This window comes from Terrapene carolina, unplaced genomic scaffold, assembly GCF_002925995.2.
Source record: "Terrapene carolina triunguis isolate 2854851 unplaced genomic scaffold, T_m_triunguis-2.0 Scaffold523, whole genome shotgun sequence".
In the NCBI taxonomy this organism is placed as follows: Eukaryota; Metazoa; Chordata; order Testudines; family Emydidae; genus Terrapene; species Terrapene triunguis.
The window spans coordinates 1,392,299-1,418,647 of NW_020664874.1; the positions used below are offsets into that span (position 1 = coordinate 1,392,299).

A 26,349-nucleotide genomic window follows, 5' to 3' on the forward strand; every position below is an offset into this window, starting at 1 on the left:
CGTGGAACGCCCTCCCTCCCCTGGGCCCCGAGCCTGAGGAATCTGCCAGGGCGCCCCAAGCCCTGGGAATCTGTGAGCGAGGCCCAGCCCCCGTCAGCGTGTGTGGCAGTGTGTAGGGAGCCAGCAAAGGGGTGTGCACTGGGCGAGCAGGACTGCGACTCTGTCAGCGTGTGTGCACTCGGACTGGTAGCTCTTCCGCACCCAGGAGCCTCCCTGCCTTCCCTGGCAGGATCCATCCCGGGGCAAGCGGAGGAGTCCCACGGGACCCGGAGTTTGGCAGTGTCTCGCCCAGGCCCTAGTGGGCGTTTGTCTGCCAAGCCCAGTTCCCCGGCTGGGGCAGCGCGGCGTGCACGGCTTGCCTTTCCCAAGAGACGCCCCAGGCTGCCGTGTGTCGCTCAGGCTGAGCGTGTAGCAGCAAAGCCGGGCTAGGCCAGGGCCCGACGGTGGGGGATACTCTGTGTGGCTGGAGGGGAATCAGCAGAGCTGGCTGGGGGTCACAGGACTGGAATGACAGGCTGGGCTGAGGGGCAGCGTCAGAGCTGTGTTTGAGGAGACCGGGGCTGGAAGTTCAGGGGGGCTGTGAGTCAGGATCGAGGGACCCCGGCGGAGCTGTGGGAGTACAGTGCAGTGGTACCTTAGCCTTGCGTTTATGAACACAAAACCCCACCACTAAATACACCTTTACCAAAAGGCGGAACCTCCCCCCCGCCTCGCCCCTCACTGTAACTCACACTCAGCCCCCCCTTGTGTTTGGCCTCAGAACATGGTCGCTTTGAACGTGTCAAGCCCCAGAAACGGTTGGTTTTATTTTTAGCTGCTTTCCCAGCAGCAGCTCTGCACGTACCTGCAAGGCAGCAAGATGTACTGATAACACAGGAAATCAGAAACCTTTGCATAGTGCTGTGAACACTTCCCTTCTCGCCCTGCCCCCTAGCCGGTGCGTGCCCATTTCCAGGGGTCACCGCCACCCTGGCGGCATCCCGAGGCCTCCAGGCAACACTAGTCCTAGGTGCCGCGTGACATGGCCGCTGGAGTTGGAGACTATAAAGTGAGAGCAGTTGTCCCCCCATTAGCCCAGCCCAGGGAAGGCGCGCCGGAGACCTCATTCCCAGGAGCACAGGAGGGCCTGGAGCCCTTGCTCTGATCCGGTGGGGAAGGGCACGTGTCCCGGCAGAGAGACAGTCAGAATTGTCAGGCAGGCATGGGAGGCCAAAGGCATAGGAGACTCCCCCCTTGGGGGCAGTGGGAGACAGTGGGGTAGCTGAGGGCCGGCACAGTGAACTGTGACTCCAGGGTAGATGCTCCCAGAGGCAGAGGGTTCCAGGAGGCCAGTGCAGTGGTATTGCCCAGCTGGCCTTTCTGCTCTGAACTGGCCTTTGGGTCCCTTGGGATCTGGCTCAGCCCCTCGTGTGCTGGGCTGCAGCTCCCTCCCGGCTGACGTGCGCTCTCTGTGCTCTGTGTTTGCAGGCAAAGACGAGAAGGAAGAAGCTAACTATGACTCCCTGAAAATGGAGGCAAGTATGTGCCAGGGTTGCCGCCCTGGGGACTCCACTGCCCTGCCTTGCCTAAGCCACAGAGCTAAGTCAGGCTGGGAGCCGCGACTCCTGCCCTCCAGAAGCAAGAGCACTGGCAGAATCCATGGCCAAGTTCCTGTCAGGCTGCAGCCTGGCATCTGGGGAGGGCATGTCCAACCCCCCGGGCAGGTACAGGAAGCTGCTGCATTGAGCGTGAGAGGCTGGCTAGGTACAGTGCAGCCGTCTCTACAGGGCCTGGGTCAGCACATGGGGGCCTGGACACTAGAGCCCTCTAGAGACCCAGGGGACTCATTCCAGAGCCCATTCGCTCCAGAGTGAGGCCCCGATCCCAGAGCCTCTGCTACATATCGGGACATGATTGCTGGAGCCGTCCCAGGCCCGTACTGCAGATGTGTCTGCACAGATGTCTACGGTGGGATCTGGCTAGTGTAGGTTTAGCTCTGGCTCTGGGTATCCAGGAGGTCTCAGTGCTAACCGTCTCTGTCTCGGTAATGCACTCCTGTAGGAGGGTGGCAGAGAATTTCTGATGGAATGGGTCTGACTGCCAGTTCCGCTACGGGCTCTGGGGTGAGCGCTGCGCCCCGGCCGCCTGGCATCCGGCATGGGCTGGGCTGGCGCTTCCCAGGGTAATTCCTACAGCTCGATCCTGCTCAGCCTCCCAGCCGCTGCGTTGCTAGAACCCGTCCTGGGAGAGGCCAACGCTCAAAAGTGGGAGCTGCAGAAACCTCCCCCCTCCCAGTGGACGAACTAAGGGGACGCAAGGGTCCTGGCACCCTGCTCTAGCCCCAGAGCTAGTATGGGGGAGAGGGATAGCTCAGTGGTTTGAGCATTGGCCTGCTAAACCCAGGGTTGTGAGTTCAATCCTTGAGGGGGCCATTTTGGGATCTGGGGCAAAAATCTGTCTGGGGATTGGGCCTACTTTGAGCAGGGGGTTGGACTTAGATACCTCCTGAGGTCCCTTCCAGCCCTGACATTCTATGCTTTTGAGTTGGTGTAGCCACAGGTAAAACCTGGCCTGGATTTGTGTGCCTCACGCTCTGGCAGTGACATGGCCCTGCCCCTGGCCCTGGGAGTCAGGAGCCTGGGATCTATTCCCTGCTCTGCTGCTGGCTCACTGCATGGCCCGGGGTGGGTGAGTCCCTTCCCTGCTCTGTCCCGTGGTCGTCCACCCCCTGTTCAATGGACTCATGCTCCTCCCTCACTGCCTTGTTTCCCCAGCGAGCCCCAGGCCCCCATGTCCCCAGAGCTGTGAGCAGAAAAGCCAGCCCCTTTCAGCCTGTCTCTCTCCTCTCTCACTGTCTGCAAGCAGGGATCCCGAGGCCGCCTGCGTGGCGGGCTGGGCTGGGAGTCAAGCCTGCGTCAGAGGCCCATGCAGCGGCTCACCTTCCAGGCCGGGGACCCGTACTACATCAGCAAGAGGAAGCGAGACGAGTGGCTGGCCAGATGGAAAAGGGAGGTAAGGACCCGGATTCTGCTTCACCCTGCGAGGGGTACGTTCTGCCGGCCGTAGGTAACAGTGACACAGTGCGCTTCGTCTCCGTGGGGCAGGGCTGGGCAGGGGAGCGGCACCAAGTGGTCTGAGCATCGCCAAATCCCCGTGGGATTCAGCCCGGCCGCAGATTTCTCCCCCCACTCATGTGTCCCCAAGCTGTTTGATCCCTCACTCTTATGACAGCTTTCTCATGTTGGTGGCAGCTCCGCTGAAGCTGACACCTCTCCCCTCCCCTTGGCTCCCCATCACAGCCGCAGGTTTCAGAGGAGCACCCGGCCCTCCGGAGCAGGGAGAGCCTTCCAGTCGAGCTGTGCTGCTGGCCTGTTCACCGGGGTAGGCGAGGAAATGGTTGGATGAGGCCTTTGTATTTGAACCAGTCTCTTAGATGGAGGGGCAGCAAATGGTTCAAGTAACAAATCGGTGACTGTCCGTTGATCACGGTACCTCCTGGGGACAGCACAGGCCCTCCCGCTTGAACTAAAAGAGACTCTTAGCGGTGAGCAGTGCAGGGCCTTTAGCGCACAGTTGGGCCGTTCACAGACAGGCGAGCCAGCTCCTGACAGCACCAGTAATTGTCCCCGGATAGCCCTTCGCAGCCTTGTCAAGAGGAGTCTGTAGCTGAGAGCAAAGCTCAGGGCGGTGTGGTGCGCACTCAGGAGGTCAGGCCAGGATGTGGGTTGCAGCAGGAAGGATCTGCCTCCATTCTAGTCTCATTCTGTCTTTCCAAAGCCCCCCACCCCCCCTCTGGCCTTGCCCTCGTGAGCAGCAGGGGCTTCTGGGAACTCTGCGGGGCAGCAGAGCCAAACGCTAGACAGCATTCTTTGAAATGGCCCCCGCGTAGGAACTGTATCTCCATGGAAATGTTTCTGTTGGGCCTTCAAGTAAGTCTGCCCGGCACAGGGGTAGGAGCGAAGGTGGAGAATATGGTTGCGTGCTCCAGGGTGAGCCAGCACAGGCAGTCGTGCATGAAGGTAACTGACAGGTTACCATTCTTTTGTTCTGTTTTAGTCAGCGTTGGGCCAGGTTCCCTGCTGTCCTTGCTGAGGCGCAGGGCTGGCTCCAGGGAGCTCACTCCCGATTTACAGAGGGGAAATGAGAGCAGAGCCTGGGCCGTTGTCTCTATGCCAGTGACCACACAAATGATGGAAACCAAGGTTTCAGCTAAATGACTGTAACCTTTCCCCACTGAGGCCATTTTCACTCACTGTGGTCAGTGAGACTAGAGCGGTCAGTGTGATTTCCTGTTTCTAGTCAGTTTCGGGTCCATACTGTCCTGCCCCCCAGCCCGGCCTTGTTGTGTTTGGGTTGTGGAGGCTGCCTGGGAATGCTCAAAACCAAACACCAGCTGGTTTCAGAAGGAGTCGTATTGCTGAGCTGTGGCTGCGCTAGGCAGAAGCGGACGAAGCAGTGGCGCAGGGCCCCAAGCAGCTCACGGGGCCCCGATTCGTGTGACTGTACTTACTGAAGAAGTGTGTGTTGGGTTGCTATTGTTTTGGTTTGTGGAATGATGTAAGCAGTATTTTCGGGGGTGGATGAGGGGTAAGAGGGAGCCCCAAAATATCCTTGCTTAGGGCCCCGTGGGCCAGCACCATGTATGTTCATGAGACTGGTTGTTATTTTCCAAAACCGGAACGTGGGGCCTCAAATGCCGCTGTCCTGTTAAGTAGCATTTGTCTCCTCCCCTCTGGTGGCGCTCCCCGGGCTGTGCTGGACTCTCGGGAACGCCCGGCTGCTGGGCTCTGCTAACCATCTCTGCTTTCAAGTGCAGGTCACAGTGCCTCAAGGGGATGGCTTCCTTGCGACCCTCCTTTGTGTGCTGCTCTTCTGCCCTTGCCCTCTGGCAGGGATCGGTGCTGGCAGCTGCCATGGCCAACAGCCGATGGCCGAGGAGATCTGAGCTTGGACAGGGGGCACCAGGGGGCAGGCGGAGTCGTCTTTTCTGTCCGTGTGCTGGTGGCCTGGGGCCTCTTGTGGTTTTGGGTGGCTTGCCTTTCTGCATCAGGTTCTTTTCCTGTGTGTGTCTGTTCCTCTCACTCTCAGGCTGTTTTCTTGTCCCTAACCAGACCCCAGAGGGCAGGTCCTCCAGGTTCACCATGTGCTGATGTCACACAATGAATCCGTGCATCTCTGGCTCCTGCCTCATTGGGTCCCTCCCTCCCGTACCCCACTCTCCATGCACTGGGAATCCCCAGGGGCTGCTGACAAACAGTGGGAGGAGCTGAGTGAGAAGCCTGGAGGAGGAAAGCCTTCCATTGAGTCACTGTCCCGCTCTCTCGGATCTGGGCAAGCAGGAGCGCACCTGAGCCGGCCAGAATGCAGCCAGGACTCCGCTTTTTGCCTTATGTGAGCAGGCAGAGGCCCCGTGGTTGGGCTAGGCACTGTGCGGACATAGAGTGAGACAGGCCGTGCCCCAGGAGCTGATAGTCAGTGTAGGCGAAGGGGAGAGGGGAACAGACTGACCTAGGGTCCCACAGCTGCTCCGGGGCAGAGCTGCCGATATAAGCCAGGTTTCCTGCCTGCCAGCCTAGAGACCAAACTGCCTCTCGGGGCTAATCAAAGTGCTGGAGAGTCCCAGCAAGGTCCTTTGGCCTCTCGCTCTGGCTGTGTCCCGGGGACTCCTGCACACAGAGGGGAGCGTGCAGGAAGCTGCCTGGAGGGTGTCTGGACTGCAGGGCTAGTCCTAGATCCACAGGCCAGAAGGGACCACTGTGATCATCCCGTCACTCCGGTTTGAACTAGAGCAGATCTCTTAGAACCATCCAGTCTTGCTTTCACCTTGCCAGGGCTGGAGAAGGGTAAGTTGTTCCCGTGGTTAATTCTCCTCACTCTTAAACACTGGCACCTTCTTTCCAGCCTGAATGTGTCTAACTTCCACCTCCCCTCCCTGCATCTTGTTAGGCGGGTCTCTGCTGGATTGAAGAGCTTGTTACGACACATTTGGTCCCCAAGCCCCTGCCCTTTCTCTGCTTCCCAATGGGATCGTTCCTTTTCTCTTGGTTGCCAGGAGAACCAAGACAAACATGATGCGATTAAACTAAAAACAAACCAGAGTAAAGAGATCCAGGCTGCAGGGGGCTTTGCCACAAGCCCAGGGCCTGCCTCTGTCCTGCATGGAGGCAGCAGCTGCATCTTTCCTGTCTAGGAGTAAAGATTGCTCGTCCCAGCATGCACTGCTCTCTTCTGACCCAACAGACTTGGTCCCATTTCATGCTGGGATGGGAATTCATTCCTCAGGCTGTTTGGAGCACTGGATGCTGTGGCCTGTAGTCCATGGGCTGAGAGCTGGTGTGTACTACGCTGTGGATTTTCTTGGACTGCCCTTTGGTCCCCCCCGACCTACAGCCTTCAGTTCTATTCCGAGGCCTCAAAGGGAGACAGTAGGTAGTGGGTCCCGCGGAGGGAAGGCCCCTCCATGCATCAGCTGGTTGCAATGTGGAATGTCCACCTCGGTGTGTTCTTGGCCTTGGCCTCATCCCGGAGCTGCCAGTGCTAAGGGACTGGCGCCCTGCAAGGCACAAGAGCCGCACGGTAGCTGCGTAGATCCTGGTGTGAGCCATAGAACAAGGGGAATGTCAGGCCTGACTGCAGAGTGCACAGGGCTCTCCAGGAGAGCCAGGCTCCTGCCCTGAACAAACACGCTTGGGGAATGCAAAGCAGCCTCTTGTCTGAGTTCTTTGCAAGATGGTTGTCAGGGCTGGTATGAGCTGGGGCGGGGAGGGGGGGCACAGTCTGAGCGCTGCACAGCGTGGGAGGCATTGGCAGGAAATGCTTCTGTGGCAGGGGTTGCAGGCACCTGTCTCCACACTGGATTGGTGGCATAGACGCCGTGGCGACAGCACTCAGTCACAGGGAGGGAGCCTGCTCGAAGCCCACCTCTGCCAGGTCCTTGTCCCCTTTCCAGCTATGGTGAAGGAGTGACAAACCTCAGGGCCACAGTCTGGGGGGTTACGGCTATTGGGCAAGCAGTGGAGAACAGACTAGAAGCCAGGGAGTGAGGGACACCGGCTTCTCACAAAAAACAAGTGGATAATTCCCTACCCCAAAATAACCCCCCTCCTCGTCCGTATCTGCTCAGGTTCTGGTGGTGCAGCTGCCCTTGGCTGATGGGCACAAGCATCCATCATCTTCCGTCTCACTGAGCAGAGGGGGGCTCCAAGGTGTGGGGCCCTTTCCTGAGGCCTCAGTATGTTGCAAAGGGGAAGGGGATTTCCCTGCTGCTGCAGCGTCTGCTTCCCACACGGGGCGGCTGGCAGCTTCTGATGTACTGAATGATGTGGCTGTTTGCTAACACCCTCCTCTCCTTTACCTTTCTCCCCACAGACTGATAATCCATCGGCATCCCAGCTTGACAAGGTTCGTGGCATGGGTGTAACTTCCTTCTGGGGGGCGGAGCGAGGGGCACGGACATGCTTTGCTTCTGGGCAGTGTTTACTGTGACATTGAAATGATGTGTGGGAGGCGCAGAGCCCCTGGGCTTTGTGCTGCTGGACATGTTACAGGGCGTGCCCAGACCTCAGACTCCCAGTCCCATGTTCATAGGCCCACTCGTTCATACCCACGCTTCCATTCACCCCATCTCACAGCCATGCACTGGTGTACACACACTGGCATATAGACATGCACACTTCGACACTTCTAATAATCCCCCAGAGAGTCACACACCCATGCACTCAGACAGCCCATGCGCACATACAGTCTGTCCCTTTCTCTAGTGATTGTCATACACACAACACCCTGGCCAGCCTTATAGGGCGAATGAAATGCTAAGCCCTGGCTGCGAGCGAGGTGCTGAGAGGTCGAACGCTCTGGACACTGCAGTGCAGACAGCACAGAGGAGAGGGAGGAAGAGATGGTCTCAGAGTCCATTAGACTCTGGCAGAGAGATGCAGAAATCTCCTCCGAATGGCAGGAGCTGCAGAGGAGAGGGCCTTTCCGCCGGCACTGGGGGGTCGTGTTGAATAGGCGGAGAGGAGGCTGGTGCAGGATGGGTGGTCTGTGAGACAGGCTGGGGAAAGCCCGTGGCGTGGAGTGCCTGGGCAGCCAGCAGAGGTGTCCGAGTCTGGGGGCATGTGTGTGTGGCCCGAGGAGAGCTAGCGCCCTGGGTGTGCATTGCACTTTGCAGGTAAAGGAAGTGACTCAGTTCCTGCCCTGAGGAGCTTACAGTGGAGAGGAAATCAAAGTGATGGCAGCACAGCATGGTGGGAAGAGGCTAGCCCAGGGAACTGCAGTAGGCAAGGTGAGAGGGAATGGAGATTTCAACACAGGAGGAGGTGAAGCCGGGGCTGATTCCGGCAGAGAAGAGGAGGCGGCAATAGGCAGGTTTCCAGGCGTAGGAAATGTGGGAGGAAGAGAGGATTCGGGGGGCAGAGGAGGGCCCCAGTGTAAAAGCAAACAGAAGTTTGATAGGAGATCAGTCCCCATGCAGTGTGTGTAGCCCGCGCCTGGCAGAGCGTACCCCGCTGACAGACACATCTAGTGCCTGACACATATCGAATATACAGCCGGTTCCTGCCTCTGAGAGTTTACAGGCCAAAGCTAGGACAAAGGATGCAGCACCATTTTAAAACCCTCTCTGTCTAGATGTATTGTCCTTCTCTGGAGCCTAGGCCCTGAGCCGTAGGTTCTGACCCCTTGTCTGTTAAGCTTAGTTGGCTGTAATATAGCAGTGACCGCTCTACAATAACTATGGGCAAGACCAGCTTTCTTGACACGACTACTCGGATTGCCATGTTGGGTCTCCCGGAGTGCCGGGTTCTGTAAATCATCCAGATTTGGGGCCATTTGACCACGGATTCCCTGGATAGAACTCCCTGGGGAAAAACAGCTTGTCTTAATGGTTGCAGATTCTGGGGACCTTTTTTTGCTCACAGGTAGAGCTCAGATCCTCACTCCAGCGTGTCCAGCGCTCGAGGGTTACCCCAATAGAGGGCTTGGCACCCACCAGCCCTCGGGGGAATCAAATGAGAACATGATTTGAAAAAGCATTGCTTCACCAGTTAGACACGTCACAAGTGTCATGTGCTAATCGACCCCCTTAATGAATTCCGCTGCACATGTCCGGAGAGAGGCTGAGTGGTTCTGAGGACGTGTTCTGCTCAGTGAGGGACTGGGAGTTCAGATCCAACCCAGGGAGGAACGGGCAGTTAAAAAAGCAGGCACGTTGCTCCAGTCTGCCTCTGTCCCAGGCAATCGTTAGGTTGGGGAAACGTCATCTGAGGACAGCCGAGTATTCAGAAGGCGCTGAAACTAGAAAGAAAGTAAACTACACACGCCAAGGCTCCCTGGGAGGGGAGAGTTCTTAGGGGTGGAAGAATAGGGGGAGCAGGGTTGGAGGAGCAGGGGATGGGGAGTAGAGGGAGTGGGAGAGGAGAGGAGGAAGGGGTGGGACACTGGGAAGCGGGACATGAGGGGTGAGTAACAGGGAGCCTGGGGGAGAGTAGGGGCAGAGGCACCTGGCAGCCCCACATTCCTCTCCTATGTGTGTGCCAGGATCTGGGGGGCTCCAGCCCATCTATGTGGGTGTGACTTCCCCTTCACTGACTCCCTCAAATGAGACAGGTGCTGGAGGGGCTTGCCTCTGGGGGGGGGGTCTGAGTCCCTTTCCCTGCCCCCCATGTGAGTTGGGATCTGAGGGTCACTGCTTCCTCCAGTGGTGTCTGAGCTCCACTCCCTCCCCCCCCCATGTGTGTCAGGATCTGGGGGGGCTGCTCATCTATGTGGGTGTGACCCCCATATTTCTTTGCCCCCCTCATGTGACCCAGGTTTTGGAGGGGTCTTGCCTTTCTGGGAGTGTCTGCACCCCCCTCCTAAATCCAATCATGTGATCTGGGGGTCACTGCTCCTGTGTGGGTATCTGAACCCTGCTTCTGACCCCCCTCATGTGAGCTAGGAGGGTTTAGGGAAGCCCTGCCCCTCTGGCATGAGGCTTAGAGCACACACCGACACACTGTTTAGGCTGGCTGGGGAGAGGAGCTGAGAACAGCTGTGCTAGGCTCCGAAGGTGCAGAGATGAGAACACCCACTGCCAGAAATGGAGCAGTTCCTGTGTCTCAGGGCTGCTGTTTCAGGCTGTATTCATCTCCATGGGGTGTTCCCTGTCATCTGAGAACATCGCATTGAGATAAATGGGCCATTACCACCGCTCGGAGCCTCTAATTGTGACGTCTGGAACCCACCCTAGGCAGAAATCTGAAAGAATCGTAATCATTTGGGGGAAATCTGCCTGTCAAGGTGGTGGGGATCTGATTTGGGGGTTTTTAAGAAATGCAGTCTGAGTACAGCAGAATACTCAGATGTGCTGAATGGATTTTTGAGAAGAAAATGAATTACACATGCGAATGCTCACGGGGGGGGCAGTGATTAGAGGGGCAAGAGTAGGTGGTAATAGGGGTCGCAGTGAGGGATGGGGGTGTTCTGGGGAGGGGGATAAATGGGAATGGGCGGTAGGGGAAGGAAGAAAAGTTGGAGGGCTCAGTTAAGGGGGAAGGAGTGGGAGTGGAGAAGGTGGGAGGGTTGCAAACATTTCAGAGCATGACCATGATCCTCTTTCCACTATAACTATATGTACAGGAGAGAGGAGGAGCCCTAAGGAGTCACAGAGAACCCTGTGTCCTAATAGACAGATCACTGGACTAGGACTATTCCTAGCTCTGCCACTGGCCTGCTGGGTGACCTTGGGCACGTCACTTCACCTCTCTGTGCCTCAGTTTCCCATGTGTAAAATGAGCTCTTTGAGAACTCACTATGTATAAAACCTATATCTTTTGATTGTTACCTAGCCACAGTAGCATGTCAGCTGCAAACCCAAGGGAGAACTACTGCTGTCTAAATGACCAGTAACTCTTACCAACAAACATTTCTCTTTCTCTTTAAAAAACTAGGAAGATAAATGGCCAAAACTTAGTTAACGCAGAGTTCAGGTTGCCTGGTGCTGGATCACACCCTTCCAGAACGTCGAATTTGGCAAAACTCCACCTCTGAAACCCAGGAAATACTGAGTTAAGGTAAACGCCCAGGCAGCCTTAACTATGGCCTCTTTGAGCGATGCCCCGATACACCCATAAATCACAGTCCAAATCTGCCTTGTCCCTGTGATGGACAGGCGCTGTCTGCACATGCCCTGTGCTCAAACACTGAGCCTACCCCCCTACAGAATACCTCACTTGTAACATTTAACAACCACTTCATTACCCTTTTACAATCCCTTTCCACTTGCACCCGGGCTACCACCTAACCCTTTACTTTTCCCTCCCCATCATTAAATCCACAGACACTCATGTCCCACCTCGCTCCTGACAATACCTATGGCAAGAAAACCCCAGTGCCCCACTGCTGACAACCTACACAATTCTGTGTTGAAGTGGTGCAGATGGGAACATCAAGGTACACATGCACCTCTTGTCTTTGGTAATAGGGCTCAGTCCCAGATCCTCCTGTCACATCACAGCTCTGCCAAGCTGCTCCACCGTATTCCTCCACCACTGCAGCGAATTGCCCATGGCTACTGCCAGCTCCAGGGGGCAGAGGGAAGGTTGAGTGGCCATGCACCGCAAGTCGGTATTTCGTGGTTTTCAGAAGTTTGAGTTTTGCTGAACCTTAACCCTGCGTTAATGAAGGTTTTTGCCATTTAATTGTGACTGAAAGCCTCACTTACTTTGTATTCTTAGACTGAACACTCTGTGGGGCAGGGCCCGAGCCTCCCGCTGTACAGTGGAGACCTGATCCTGAGCCGGGACCCTGCAATAGACATAGTGTGGGTTACTAGGGCTGAGTTGTCCCTTTATGGTTGTCCATTTCCAAATCTGTTTTGCTGTGCTTGAAGCAGCCCCCGTGGCAAAGGGAAGCGCTTCTCTTTGGGCCTGAAGGAAGCAGAGCGGTTTATTTGATCAAGTCAGGCATGGAGGGTTCATTAAAGGTGTTAAAAGTTCTGTACAATCACGTATAATTTGAACAAAAATAGCAGCTAGTGGTTAGAGGGAGAAGATGGTAAAGAGCCAAGGGCCGAGAATGGACTTCGTGGGGCAGAGCAGGAGCCCCCCCGAGGGATGGAGAACTAGCTGGTAGCTCAGGAGGGGCACGGAGATCCCAGCATAGCTGTGACGTGGGCCAGAGAACAGTGGCTGCTGTGAGGTCAGCAAGAAGGACCCTTTGTCAGCTCAGGAGAGGAGGCGGTTAACTCCAGGGAGGAGAGAGATTCCATGCTGCAGGAGGGAAGCCCAGGCTGACCTGGATCCAGGACACCGCGTGAGAGGGGCTGGGGAGATGAGGGGTCGTGACTCGCTCAGGCACTTTGCTGAGACAGCGAGGGTCAGAGATGGGGGCGACGGAGAGAGGGCCCTGGGATGGAAAGTGGCAGGTAAAGAGATGGCGTAAGCACCAGAGGTGAAGTTGTCAGTGGTAGTACCAGAGGGAGCCAAGTGGCCAATCAGAGCTGTAGGCAGTGAAGGAAGGAAAGCGCTTCAAGAGTCTGTGTGCCCTTAGAAAGACCCAGGAGGGACGGTGGAGGGGTCGGGGACATAGAGTATGGTGGACAGGCAGGGCCATTTCATAGGGACTGTGATCCAGACCCACTGTCCTTTGTAAAGCATCTGAACAGTGCCTCAGCAAGTGACGCCAAAGCCATGTGAGCCGGAGAGGGAAACGGCTTTGGCCAGATTGGGGGGGACCCGGAGAGCCGATGAGGCAGAGAGCTACAGGGAGATCAGGACCTGCGGGGAGAAGGCCCTTGCCCAGTGGAGAGGTGGGAATGGACAGAGGGGTTTTGTGAGCGAGGAGTGTAATTTGGAAGTGGATGGGGAGCCAGTGGAGGGGCTTCGAGATGCCGGGGCGGTCGGCTGCTTTGTGAGCGTGAGGAGGTGGGGAAGCAGCAAAGGCTCACTCTGAGCAGATGGGGATCGTCACGCTTGGCTGGAAGGGGGTGAGCTTGGGGCCTGGGGAAGAGGTGAATGATGCAGAGGGAAATGAAGATGACAAGTGCCCAGGGGACTGAAGGAAGGGAAAATGAAATGGCATTCGGGCCCCTGTCGCCTGTCTGAGGAGATGGGGGGGCATCTGGGCCCCTGTCGCCTGTCTGAGGAGATGGGGGCATCCGGGCCCCCGTCACTTGTCTGAGGAGATGGGGGGCATCCAGGCTCCTGTTGCCTGTCTGAGGAGATGGGGGGCATCCGGGCCCCCGTCACCTGTCTGAGGAGATGGGGGGCATCCGGGCCCCCGTGGCCTGTCTGAGGAGATGGGGTACGTCTCAGCCATTGGAGTGTGTGAGCAATCGGTGGGGAAAAGGGGGTGACTAGGCCCCTGGAGCATGTGTGAGGAGATGGGAAGGCACCTGGCCTGCTGTCGCCTATCTGAGGAGATGGGGGGGGCATCTGTCACCCCCTCCCCCGGCGCCTGTTTGAGGAGATGGGGGTGCAGCTCAGCCATTGGAGTGCGTGTCTGAGGGGTGAGCAGGGAGCAGTGGGGCTCTGAGGGGTGAGCAGGGAGCGTCTGAGGAGCGGGTGGGGAGCAGGGGGCATCTGAGGGGGGAGCAGGGGGCGTTTGAGGGGGGAGCAGGGGGCGTCTGAGGAGCGGGTGGGGAGCAAGGGGCATCTGAGGGGAAGAAGGGGGGTCTCAGCCCCACAGTTCTGGTTTGAGAGGTTGCGTCTCAGTCCTTGCTGCGTGTCTGGGAGAGGGCGGGGGCGTGCTGGCCCCCACAGCCTGGCAGGGATGGCGGAGGAAGGTGCCGTCTCTTCCCTATGACTTGTCTTTGGGAACCGAGGCCTCAGGCTCCGTCGTGCCATTCAGGGTGTCTTGGCCTGTTTCACATTTGGAGAATCCCGCAGCTCCCTGCACAGCCGTGGAGCAGGCCCCCGACTCGGGCCCTTGCGGTGCCGACTCATGCCTGGGCGAGTCCGTGGGCGCAGCCAGAGCTCGTGAAGGGTGGGAACGTGGCGGTGACGGCTGAGGCTGGGGGTGCTACAGGGAGCCAGGTCAGGCCAGACTGGAGGTTAGTCCGGTGTGAAGGAGGTGCCTGGTAGTGCCGAGGGGGCGTCATGCTGACCCAGGAGGATGGGGGCAGGTGAGAGCAGGCCCAGAGCTCAGAGGGGGTCGTGTATGGGGGGGTGACAGGCTGGCGGGATCAGGCTGTAGTGGGATGTGGGACGTACACACCAACCAGAACTGACCCTCCCGTTCTGTGATGCGTGCAGACCCTTCCCTGCCACCCCCCAGGCCTTTGCCTACGCTCAGCCAGCAGGCTTCTGCTCTGAAACCCCACCCTGCCCCTCCCCTGTATTTGGCCCAGATGCTGTGACCCCAGCTCCCCACTGGTCTGGGGCGGGAGCTGCTGAGGGAAGGGGATGGGTCTGTTTGCCCTTTAGAAGGGTTAGCCGGCTGTGTGCCATAGCCAGGTGCTGCTTCTGGGCTAGGGAAACAAGCAGCCGAGTGTATCCAGCCCACCCCAAACACCCTTCCTACCTCCGCCCATCTCTGCGCAGGGCTTGATTGCAAGAGCTCTTCCTGCCTCCCTCGTTCATCCCTTCCTTCTCTCGCTCCGTCTCCCCCCTTCTCTCATTCTCTCGCTCGCTGACTGTCAGCTGTGTCTCCCTAGCAACAGGTCCTCTCCGGCTATTTATAGACCCTGCCTGCCAAGCGGCTGCTCTGGGCAGTTGCTTTCCGTCAGTATAGGGCTGGGGAATGGGGCCTGGGGACTGGATTGCCAGGGTGGCTCTTCTCTCCCTCCTGCTGCTGACCCCCCAGAATGGTGCAGAGGAGACCTGCAGCCACAGCAGGGGCTGAATGCAAGAGAAGGAGCTGCATCGGGGTAGCCACAGTGGGGAAATGTTAGGGGGGGAATTTGAGTTCAGCTACAGCCTAAGAGGGGAGGCCCTGAGTTCCAGACCCTCATTGCACCTGTCCTGTGCACCTCGCAGGCAGGGGGGGTGCTGCAAGCGCTGGCGAAGGCTTTGAAGTCAGGCAGGCTACCTACAGAGAGAAGCCTGGATGCTGCAGTTTGAAGCCTGCAGGACTGTTGCTTGGACATAGTTCGGTCCTTTCACTTGCTCATTGGTCTGAGGTCTGACCCCGTGCAAAGCAGATGGATTAAAAGGACAACTCTGACCAGGAATAGCCCTGCTGTCTGCAGGTCAGGCCGTCCTGCCACGGCTCTTCCCTCCCGCTGGGACCTGGGTTAGCCAACTTCCTGCACGCTCCGAGAGCTCAGCCCTGTGCAGGGAGCAAGCTTGCCAGAGACCGGTGGAGCTGCAAGAGCCCATGGGCTTGATTTAGTGGGGGATTGGTCCTGCCTTGAGCAGGGGGTTGGACTAGATACCTCCTGAGGTCCCTTCCCACCCTGAGATTCTATGATTCTATGGGGACAGGGAGCCCCTGGCGACAAAGGCTCTGATTGATGTCACCTGTTCTGTCTGTGTCCGTGTGATTTCCTGAGCTGAATCTCTCCATCCCAGATCCATGCCCCTTACCCATGGCACATGTTGGTGTTCTGCCACCCAGGCCCGACAGAGAGAGGCACACACATGAGAAGCGACAGAGGAAGGGCTACTAGATAGATGAGGAGAAAGGGCGCCAAATTCAGCCCTAGGAATCATAGAATAGAATCATAGAATATCAGGGTTGGAAGGGACCTCAGGAGGTCATCTAGTCCAACCCCCTGCTCAAAGCAGGACCAATTGCATAGGAGTAGGGGCAGCTCCCACTGTGTCCACTTAGACCAGTGGGGAATCAGTCCATCAGGGTAGATGGAGCTCTAGTGAGAACGAGATGGAGAAATGCCATGTGTGGGGAGATGGGGAGAGACTGAGGATGAGAGATGGGCCTTCCCCTCAGGTCACGGGTTCCAGTGCAGCCTTCCTTCTTCCCACCTGCGGGCGTTCAGTGGGGCTGGCATGTAGCGAGCTGGGAGACTCAGGGCAGTTCTGTGTGGACAAGTATCCACATCACAAAGCCACCAGCGCAGTTTCCTGCATTGTTGGCAGTGAGGTCCTGGAGACTGATCTGCCGCCTCACCTCAGAGGGGATCACACTAGTTCAGGCTCAGGTATGCTGCTTTGGGGTTGTATGGGGGGCGCTTGCCCTCCCGTGGCCCAGGCGGTGCCTTTTCTGTGGATGCATAGAGGCTTCAGTCTGGTGCCTGCTGATTTAGAGCCATGTGCAGCCCTGGCACCACTTCCACAAAGCCCAGTGGGTGTGGTGTGCAGGCGGGAGGGCGCGAGTTCCCTTCGGTAGGAGATTCTGGCAGAACAGGGATCCAGAGGGGGCTGTAGCTTTCTTGCAGATTGGAAGCTGCAGCAGATGGATCTTGGTTTTGATGGTAAGGATTGGGCCCTAGTCTCCTACATTAGTAAGAGTGGAAATGGCCCCAAGCCAAAACTCCAGCTTGGGAATCGGATCCAAGCTCTCTCTGGAATGGGCCGAACTTTGAGAAAGTCTGGATCCCAACCTGGGCTTTGGGTTGGTCCTATTGTAGAAAGATGAGATTAGCATCTGCATCTGGGATTTTGTTCTGGGATACGTCTTGCTTAGGACATGGTTCACTGGGTTCTACCCTGCAGCCCATGAAAACCTGGCCTGACCTTGATTACCCTTTAAAGAGTGGCGCAGGATACACTGGGAAACCCACGCTGAAGGGACCTTAATGTGTCACGGCAAAGTGTCCCTACATTTACCAGCAGCTCAGGGAATGCTGAAAATGAGAGGCAAAGCGTTGTTGTGCAGCTGCCCCTTTAAAATAATAACAAAATGCCAGACGCTGCCTGGATTCTGACTCCACAGAGCCCCTCGTGACAGTGGGGGTCAGAGTGATACTCAGAGGCCAAGCGTTGGGGACAGTGAGGCCACACAGGTCTGACCCATGGCAACTAGCTATCTCATCTGTTAGCTGTGTGCTTATGTTGCCCCATCACTTTAGCAGCTGCGCACCTCTCTTCGAGGATGTCTCTGTGGATCCACACGTGCGCCTCAGACGCACAAATTTGGAGTCTTCGCATCAGTGTCCCTGGGGCTGTACATGCGCTCTGTGCCTCCTTGTGCTCCCATATGAGGGCATAAAAGGTGGAGCGGCCACAGCCCTCCCTCAGTTCCCATTTACCCTTGTGGCCGCAGGACGGAACCTGGGCCGTGTCCAACCTGTTTCTGTGCTTTCTAACTCGTGAAGAAATCTCTCTCCACCTTTTTTGCTGTTTTCTATTAAGAAATTTTTAGTTGTATGTTCAAAAAAAAGGAAAAGGACAGGCAGAGAACCTCCCATCCTCCGCCGTACATCCCTTGTACAGCAGGGTAAAAGCACTTCATGCCCGCTGTTAGCAGTGGCGGATGCTAAACCCTATCTTTCCTGCAATGGTCTGATGCCCTTAGTCAATGGACACAGCAGATGCCTCAGGGCAGAACACATCCCTGACAAATGTTCCATCTGCCGCTCCTCCTTGTCCCGCATCCAAAAATCTTGAGATGGGAGTCTCCAACTACACCACTTGGAGTGAACGTGATCCTGGAGAGAAGACGTATTCCAAGATGGAACTGAGGAGACCCTGGCTACCAGGCACCACACCTCTGGCTCCAGCAGGGAGAAAAAACCAGAAAGTGCACCAAGATGATCAGCCTCAGCACCAGCTGCATCAGCCCCGGCCCCTGGGCAGAAAGACCCTGCCTGTCCAATCTGGATGCTGAGTGACATACCCACACTGAGCACAAACACTGCTCGGAAGAGTCAACACAAGGGGGACTGAAGGTCCAGAGATAAGTCCTCAAAACCCTCTATGATGCCAAAAGATGAAAGCAAGGCACCTTCGGTGAAGAAGTCTTGAGAGGCTGTCGCGCCAGTACCCGTTGACACCAAGATCCACACCGGCACCAGCTCTGACCAGTGAGTCCTTCTGAGGAGCAACTTCACCCCTCCTCTCAGCGCTGGAGCGGCACTGACTTCAGCATCAGCGCCAGTACTGCATCCAACGGCACTACTGATCTCTGAGAAGTACTTCTCCTTGCAGTGCCCAGGCCACTCCTCCTCTCCCCTTCGAGCCGGGAGCACTCTCCTGAGAGACCGGAACAGTACCCAAAAGGGTATTCCAGAAGAGCCCTGTTCCGGGCTCTGACACATGACTGGCAGTGGATGGCCAATACCAGTATAATGTGCTGTCGTGGCCATACTAGCTTTATTGGGGCCCTCCTTGCCACAGGGCCCCAGAGTAAAGCCCCATCACAAGGTAGCTTGGGAGACACTCTTACTGTCCTCCTCGCCTGAGGAATGAATCCTTGTCATCCCCCAACAAGGTTGTCACCTCGTCCCTGACACCGCCTGTTGATTTTCAGGCCTTCCAAGATTGGCTCTCAAGGAGAGCTGAAACTTTATACATCGAGACAGTGGTGACCCAAGACAATACACATAAGCTGTTCAACACATTCAGCTCCTTGGTCCTGCAAGACTTGCCCTTCCAATTAATGAGGACATATTGGACCCAGCGAGGGGTTTGCAGCACGCCCCAGCATCACTTCCCTGACTTCAAAGCAAGTAGAAAAGTACTACCTAGTCCCTCCTAAGGGCCTTGAACATTTCTACATGCAGCTGACACCACAGTCCAAGAGAAGAGCAGATCCACAGAGGAGACTCCAAAAGATAAAGACCCTGAGAAACTGAGCCACTGACCGAAAAATTTATTTGTCCGCCTGACTCCAGTTCTGCATTGTCAACTGCCAGGCCTTGTTCATGGGAAAGGGTGACCCCCTCCCCCCCTTCCTTTCCAGGCTCCCGCAGGAGAAATCTTTGGTGAGCTTAAACACAAAAAGGAAGCTTACAAGAAGTGGAAACTTGGATAGATGACTAGGGAGGAGTATAAAAATATTGCTCGAGCATGCAGGGGTGTAATCAGGAAGGCCAAAGCACAATTGGAGTTCCAGCTAGCAAGGAATGTGAAGGGTAACAAGAAGGGTTTCTACAGGTCTGATTATAACAAGAAGAAGGTCAAGGGAAGTGTGGGACCCTTACTGAATGGGGGAGGCAATCTAGTGACAGATGATGTGAAAAAAGCTGAAGTACTCAATGCTTTTTTTGCCTCGGTCTTCACAGACAAGATCAGTTCCCAGACTGCTGCACTGGGCAACACAGTATGGGGAGGAGGCGAGCAGCCCTCAGTGGTGAAAGAACAGGTTAGGGACTATTCAGAAAAGCTGGATGTGCACAAGTCCAATGGGGCCGGATGTAATGCATCCGAGGGTGCTGAGGGAGTTGGCTGATGTCACTGCAGAGCCATTGGTCATTATCTTTGAAAATTCGTGGCAATTGGGGGAGGCCCCGGACGACTGGAAAAAGGCTAATGTAGTGCCCAGCTTTAAAAAGGGGAAGAAAGAGAATCTGGGAAACTACAGACCGGTCAGCCTCACTTCAGTCCCCAGCAAAATCATGGAGCAGGTCCTCAAGGAATCCATTTTGAAACACTTGGAGGAGAGGAAGGTGATCAGGAACAGTCAACATGGATTCACCAAGGGCAAGTCATGTCTGACCAACCTGATTGCCTTCTATGATGAGATAACTGGCTCTGTGGATATGGGAAAGCGGTGGACGTGATATATCTTGACTTTAGCAAAGCTTTTAATACGGTCTCCCACAGTATTCTTGCCAGCAAGTTAAAAAAGTATTGGATGAATGGACAATAAGGTGGATAGAAAGCTGGCTAGATTGTCGGGCTCAATGGGTAGTGATCAACAGCTCGATGTCTAGTTGGCAGCTGGTATCAAGTGGAGTGCCCCAGGGGTCAGTCCTGGGGCCGGTTTTGTTAAACATCTTCATTAATGATCTGGATGATGGGATGGATTGCACCCTCAGCAAGTTCACAGATGACACTAAGCTGGGGAGAGAGGTAGATACACTGGAGGGTAGGGATAGGGTCCAGAGTGACCTAGACAAATTGGAGGATTGGGCCAAAAGAAATCTGATGGGGTTCAACAAGGACAAGTGCAGAGTCCTGCACTTAGGACGGAAGAATCCCATGCACCGCTACAGGCTGGGAACCGACTGGCTAAGCAGCAGTTCTGCAGAAAAGGACCTGCGGATTACAGTGGACGAGAAGCGGGCTATGAGTCAACAGTGTGCCCTTGTTGCCAAGAAGGCTAACGGCATATTAGGCTGTATTAGTAGGAGCATTGCCAGCAGATCAAGGGAAGTGAATATTCCCCTCTATTTGGCACTGGTGAGGCCACGTCTGGAGTATTGCATCCAGTTTTGGGGCCCTCACTACAGAAAGGATGTGGACAAATTGGAAAGAGTCCAGCAGAGGGCAATGAAAATGATTAGGGGGCTGGGACACATGACTTACGAGGAGAGGCTGAGGGAACTGGGCTTATTTAGTTTGCAGAAGAGAAGAGTGAGGGGGGATTTGATAGCAGCCTTCAACTACCTGAAGGGGGGTTCCAAAGAGGATGGATCTAGACTGTTCTCAGTGGTGGCAGATGACAGAACAAGGAGTAATGGTCTCAAGTTGCAGTGGGGGAGGTCTAGGCTGGATATTAAGAAAAACTTTTTCACTAGGAGGGTGGTGAAGCACTGGAATGGGTTACCTAGGGAGGTGGTGGAATCTCCTTCCTTAGAGGTTTTTAAGGCCCAGCTTGACAAAGCCCTGGCTGGGATGATTTAGTTGGGGTTGGTCCTGCTTTGAGCAGGGGGTTGGAGTAGGTCACTCCTGAAGTCTCTTCCAACCCTAATCTTCTATGATTCTTTGATTCTGTGAGTGGAGAGAGTCCGTCAAGGAAGGTCAGTTGGTAGCCAGAACAGTGCTACAAGTGGCAATGGACATATTCAATATGGCCACTTAATCCATGGCCGCAGCAGTGACAATGTGCCAGGCCTTGTGGTTACAGGAGTCTGGGATGCTGAAAGGAGTCCAGGTGACAATAGACACTCGGATGGGCAACACACTCTATTCCCCCAGGGATTTGAGAGTGACACTGAGATCTTTGGGCATTTTACTACCCACAGCCATACCCACAAGCCCTTCCTGTACCAGCCTCCTCAAAGACAGGGAACGCTGCCTGATCTCATGGTCATCAACTGGAATATCCGCCCAGGAGATGCCGTCATCCCCCTTCATCACACTCCAGGGTCCCTCCCAGAGGCAGCAGATTTGATGAGACAGGCAAGAGTCCCACTAAAACTATCCCAGAGATGACCTTCAGAAACTGCCTCAACTGCTTCCATCAGAGGTGGTTGGAGATTAATAGATGCTGGATATCATCGCCCATGTGTGTGGCTCTTCGCTCACAGAATGCGTAATTCCACTTAAGTTCCTCTTGGGGTGCTGCATTTACCATCTTACACTTAAGATGGACTTTTTGGTAGCCATCACTTGGCCAGGAGAGTGAGTCAGTTTCAGGCATTCATGGCAGAACCTTCATGCACCTTGCTTCATACAGACAGAGTGGTACTGAAAGCTCATGCAGAATTCATCCCCAAGGTGGTTTCTGAGTTCCACTTCAATCAATCAATCAATCAATCAATGTACCTGGGTTCGTCCCGAAGCCATGTTCCACACACAGAGAAGAAGCGCCACACCTAGACATATCCAGAGCCCTTTGATGCTACATTGTACAAATCGTTCAGACTGTCTCCATGTCTGTCTGTGGCTATTGCTGGCCGTGCCAAGGGTTAGGCCATTTTGTCACAAAGACTATGAAAATGGATAACGTATTTCACTGTGCTACCAACCGGCCTGCGTACATCTCCCAACGACTCTCTCCCAGAGCGCAAGCCACATCCTTGGCCTGTTTCCAGAACATACCGATATCAGAATTCTGCAAGGCTGCTACATGGATCGATCCACTCATGTATGTCAAGCATTAGGCACTGGATGTACCTGCTAGGTCAGATGCCATTTTTGGGAGAGCAGGACTCCAGTCTCTGTTAGATGCACTCATACTCCTCATTCCCACCCACCCTGAAGGAGATTATTTCTTGCCAGTCACTTACAATGGGATCTAGGCTGACACATACTTGAAGGAGAGAGAACAGTTACTTGCCCTACAGTAAGTGTGATACTTCGAGATGTTTCAGTCAATGTAGATCCCATGTGCCACCCTCCATGCCCACTTTTGGAGTTCTCAGCAGACACAGGCTTCAGATTTCTCGAGAACCGAGGAAGGGTTGCAGCTGATCTGCCCTTCATGCCCTTGCATGGGAGCATGAGGAGGCAGAGGAGGGGTGCAAAGCCCCAGCAGACACAGCTGTTCAGAAGATTCTGTCTCATGTGTGAGGCTCATGCATGCCTACAGTGGGATCCGCATAGACGACAACATCTCGACGCACCACAGTTACTGTAGGGAAAGTAACCGTTCTTCCATGATCCTGATAGCTCAGTTGAGTCCCCTCATATCTCTTCTCCTTCCAAAGCTGAATAATCCGACAATGGAATCCTTGCAAAGGTCCATCTTTTCTTCAGGAGCTGTGCAAGTTGACTAGTGATGTTAGCTTTTGTTATTTAAACATATTTGTGTGTCAGTGAAGCTTATCCCACTTCTCCTCCCAGACGTTGTCTGGGAGCCGTGGCAATCTGTAGAGGCACTCGGTGGGAGAGGGGACCATTTGAGAAGTAGGCAGGGAGTGTTTGAGATGTCTCACTAATCCTTGCTGGGGAAGAGTTTTCTCTGAATGTATGTTTGGAATGGGCCAGGATGCAAGAGCTTTCGTGAGCAGGCCAGGCTGGTGGTTTCTTCTTCCCTGACAATGGGGAAGGTTTATTATTTTGGCCAGGAGGAGGAAATGGTCTGATGAGGAGAGGGGTAGTTGCATGTTTCTCAGCCCGAGGATCCAATCCAGGGTATGGCTAGCTGTGTGTATGTGTCTGGAGAGTATCTGTGAGAACCCTACGGTAGAGGAGGTTTGGGGCTGCTCTACCAGAGGTATTGTCCGTGTGGATGTTGAACTTCATCACCGTGTCCGACAGCGTCTCTGTCAGCTCCGCTGGGAAACCGTATGTGTCTGGGCACTGGGGGGTTACCGGTTAGCAGGATGCCCAGCTCAGTCTTTGCCCTGGGCTCACAGATTAAGTAGATACACTCAAAGGATTCAGATTGAAGTGAACTTTTCCTGCATTTTTCCTGGAAGGGAAAAGAGCGGCTATTCTGGCCTCTGGATTTGTCTTCCTTGTGTTTGGGCCTGTGGGGGAGAAGAGCTAACCCTACGCCTATGTTGTCAGTCGGGTAGGTTTCTGTGATACAGACCAGGTCCGGTGATTCACAGGTGATAAGATCATGAATGGTGAAGGGCTTATTGGGCGTAGATTTGGCATTGATCAGCATACGTCTGAGGGTGTGGGGCTTGTCTGTTTCAGATTCACGTGAAGGAGCTGTTCGCACCAGACGGGCTGTAGTTCTAGTGATCTCTGCGGGTCCCAGCTTGCAGGCCCACTCAGATCAGGATAGAGCATGGCATGGCAGTACCCAGAGGCTCTTTGGGTTCCACCTCCATATTAAATATCAGGGTGGCGTCAGCATGCTCCATTTTGTGCAGATTAGGCACATCCCTTGGGCTCCCAGCAAGTTGATTTGTGTAGGGCTTGGACGGATTTGCCCTTCTGCACTGGTCTCTGGGATCTCTCTGCATCCCCACTGATACTCTGTTCGGATCCTCGAGGGCTTGCCTCAGCCGTGCAGTGGTCCTGGGCCCTGCCTCATCGCCACGTGCCCAGTGGTGTGGGCTGTGAGCTGCCTCATGCTGACTTCGGGGGTTAATAACTTGTGCTGCCAGGGGACAAAGCCGTCTGCTCCATGATCATGGCCCTGACTGGGTGGGATACAGTCCATGTTCCCCCTGCTCCGGTTCAGTGGGGAACCTCCTCCCACTAACACCCCAAATGGACACGTGCCCTGTTTCCCTCCTCTGTAGGGCTGCAGCCCTGGAGCAGCACATGTTGGACCCAAACAGGGAGGCCCTGCAGGGGTGGAAGGGGGAGGTGCTTGAACTGGCCCTCCTGGCTATGGGGAGAAGCAGCCAGGACTGAGACCATCGCGCTCCCAGGCTGGAAGCAGCTGTGTCCATGGCAGCGTTTGTGTCTGAGGGAGAGCGAGCTGGAAGGGCGTGTGCCCAGCGCAGAGGCCCGGGAGCACCTAGGACCTGGCACCGAGAGAGACAGAGGCCCCAGATTCCAGGGGGGTCGCTCTGCCCCACAGCAGGGGAGGAGCTTTTATTGCCATTGCAGTTCTTGCCCCTCCGCCACCTGCCCCCCAGGCTGTGTGCGGGGATCAGGCCCTCATGTTGGGAATGCAGCTGGGGGAGAGGAGAGAGAGGCAGGGTTTTAAGGTGGAATTCTCTGGGTTTGTGTTCAGGTGGCTAGGTGCTAGAGTTGCACTGATTCTTCTTGCTCCCCGAGGGAGCTTGCCGTTCTCCGAGCCTGGCTGCAGTAGCCTTTGGAGGGGTCACCCACTGGTGCAGCTCCTCTGATGTGAGCGGTAGTGGCAGTGCTGGGTAAGGCTCAGGCATTCTCATCACCTTGTCATCTATGATTACTGTTAGTGAGGCAGCTTGTGGTTACAGCCCATGCCCAGTTCCTCCTGCACGGGGGCACATGTACACTCACTGGCTGGGCCCCTCCATGGGCTAGGTTCATGGAAGGACAGGGAGGAGGGTGAATCCTGTTTCTAACTGTCATTTCTGCCATTCTCCTCGCAACGGACTGCGTTGAGCTGCTCTGAGCGAGCAGACAATCGCCCGTGGCAAAGCCGGGCGGCACAGCCCCTGACGTGAGCACTCAGCAGCGTTCAGGAGAACGAGCACCTAGAAGTGCTAGGTCATGGCACACAGTCTTTCGGGTTTGAGTCCTGTTCCTCCCTTGGCCGGCCGGCCTGGCTCTCTCTTGCTTTGGGGTGATGGACAGGCTGGATTTCCGGATGCTGGTGGAATGAGCCCGGCCCTCTGAAGAGAGGAATCAGACAGCGCCATGCCAGTCCCTGCTCACTGCGCATGACGGGGGAGGGTGTTTGGGTCAGAGGCGCTCTGACTGACACAGAGCTGAGCTGAAACGGCTGCGTGGGCTGACGCGCACGTGTACTCAGAGAAAGGGCCCCGATTTGAACCCCCCAAACATGTACCTTCCCCACCTTGCAGGCCTTGTATTGAGCGGCTTCTGGTTTTTAGCAGGGCCGCCCAGAGGCGGGGGCAAGTGGGGCAATTTGCCCTGGGCCCCACAGCGACCCCCACGAGAATATAGTATTCTATAGTACTGCAACTTTTTTTTATGGAAGGGGCCCCCGAAATTGCTTTGCCCCAGGCCCCCTGAATCCTCTGGGCGGCCCTGGTTTTTAGCCAGGGTGAGAGCACATATACAGGTCGCTGATTTCCATATTGATTGAAATGACAAGCGTTAGAGGCCGGGGACAATCCGCCCAGGTGGAGCTGGTCTTTGGGGGAAGAGCCTTGAAAATGGAACCACGGTCACCTGGTCACTCGGGTTCAACGGCACAAGCAGCTGGTCACCTGTTTGGATGCAAGTGCCTGGGGGATCTGAAGCTGCCCCCCCCCCCCCCCCCCCCCCACATTCATGAGGCAAGTGCGTCAGTGATGTTTGGAGCGTGTCCCAAAGAACTAGCTCACTGCCCTGCCCCAGATTCTGGGGCTGGCCTGGTGCGTAGCGACGTAGATTGGCTACGTTTGAGATGGGTGGTAAAACACTGCGACTGGCTGTGTCTGGGGCCGGGTTTCACTGCACATTGGGGTTCAGTCCCATGTCCGTCTGTCATTACCATCTCTTCCTCATTCGCTGGCAGGTCGCTGTGTAGCATGACACCATCTCTGCCAAATCTCTCCTTTCCTCCCGCGGGAACTTCTCTCAGGGCCTGGGTCTGGCCTTTCCTGTCTGTCTGCACTGCTAAAACTCTGTCAGGCCTTTTGCGTCTCCTGTCTCAGCTGCTACTACAACCCGACACCCCACGTGTCTCCTTAGGGCCATTCAAAACACTGTTGAGAGGGTCAGCTGCCTGGCCCATCGCTAAGAACATGTTACCCCCCTCTGAGCCCCTTCCCTCCCAGCTCTACCACATGAAATACAGGCTCCTTGTTCTCACCTTTGGCACCTTCACTCTGCCTTCTGGCATCTCCCATCCCCTCCGCTCTGTCATTGACACCAGCCTCCAAAATCTGTGTGTCAACTTCTCCCACTAGCACCTTCACCCTTCTCTCCACCTGAAATGCCACCACCATCAATCTGCTCCTCCCTGCTCCTTCAGATCCTTCCTCCAGGCCCTCTTCTACTGCACCAGCTGGTAATTGCTGGTATAAACATTGACTCGAAACTAGGTAGGACTGTCCAGAGCTGGGCTGTGTAAGCACAAGCTCCTCTCATTGTCACCCCA

At 55.6% G+C, this 26,349-nt stretch overlaps 1 protein-coding gene across 1 annotated transcript in view; it reads left to right on the forward strand.

Annotated features, from left to right (window-relative positions):
- DNMT3A (DNA methyltransferase 3 alpha) overlaps positions 1-26,349 on the forward strand; it is a 130,398-nt gene that overhangs the window by 60,378 nt on the left and 43,671 nt on the right. The window contains exons 3-5 of the mRNA XM_029913229.1: positions 1,468-1,514; positions 2,845-2,991; positions 7,348-7,380. Of these exons, the coding sequence (XP_029769089.1) occupies positions 1,509-1,514; positions 2,845-2,991; positions 7,348-7,380 (186 nt within the window). The 5' untranslated portion in view covers positions 1,468-1,508. The remainder of the gene's footprint in view (positions 1-1,467; positions 1,515-2,844; positions 2,992-7,347; positions 7,381-26,349) is intronic.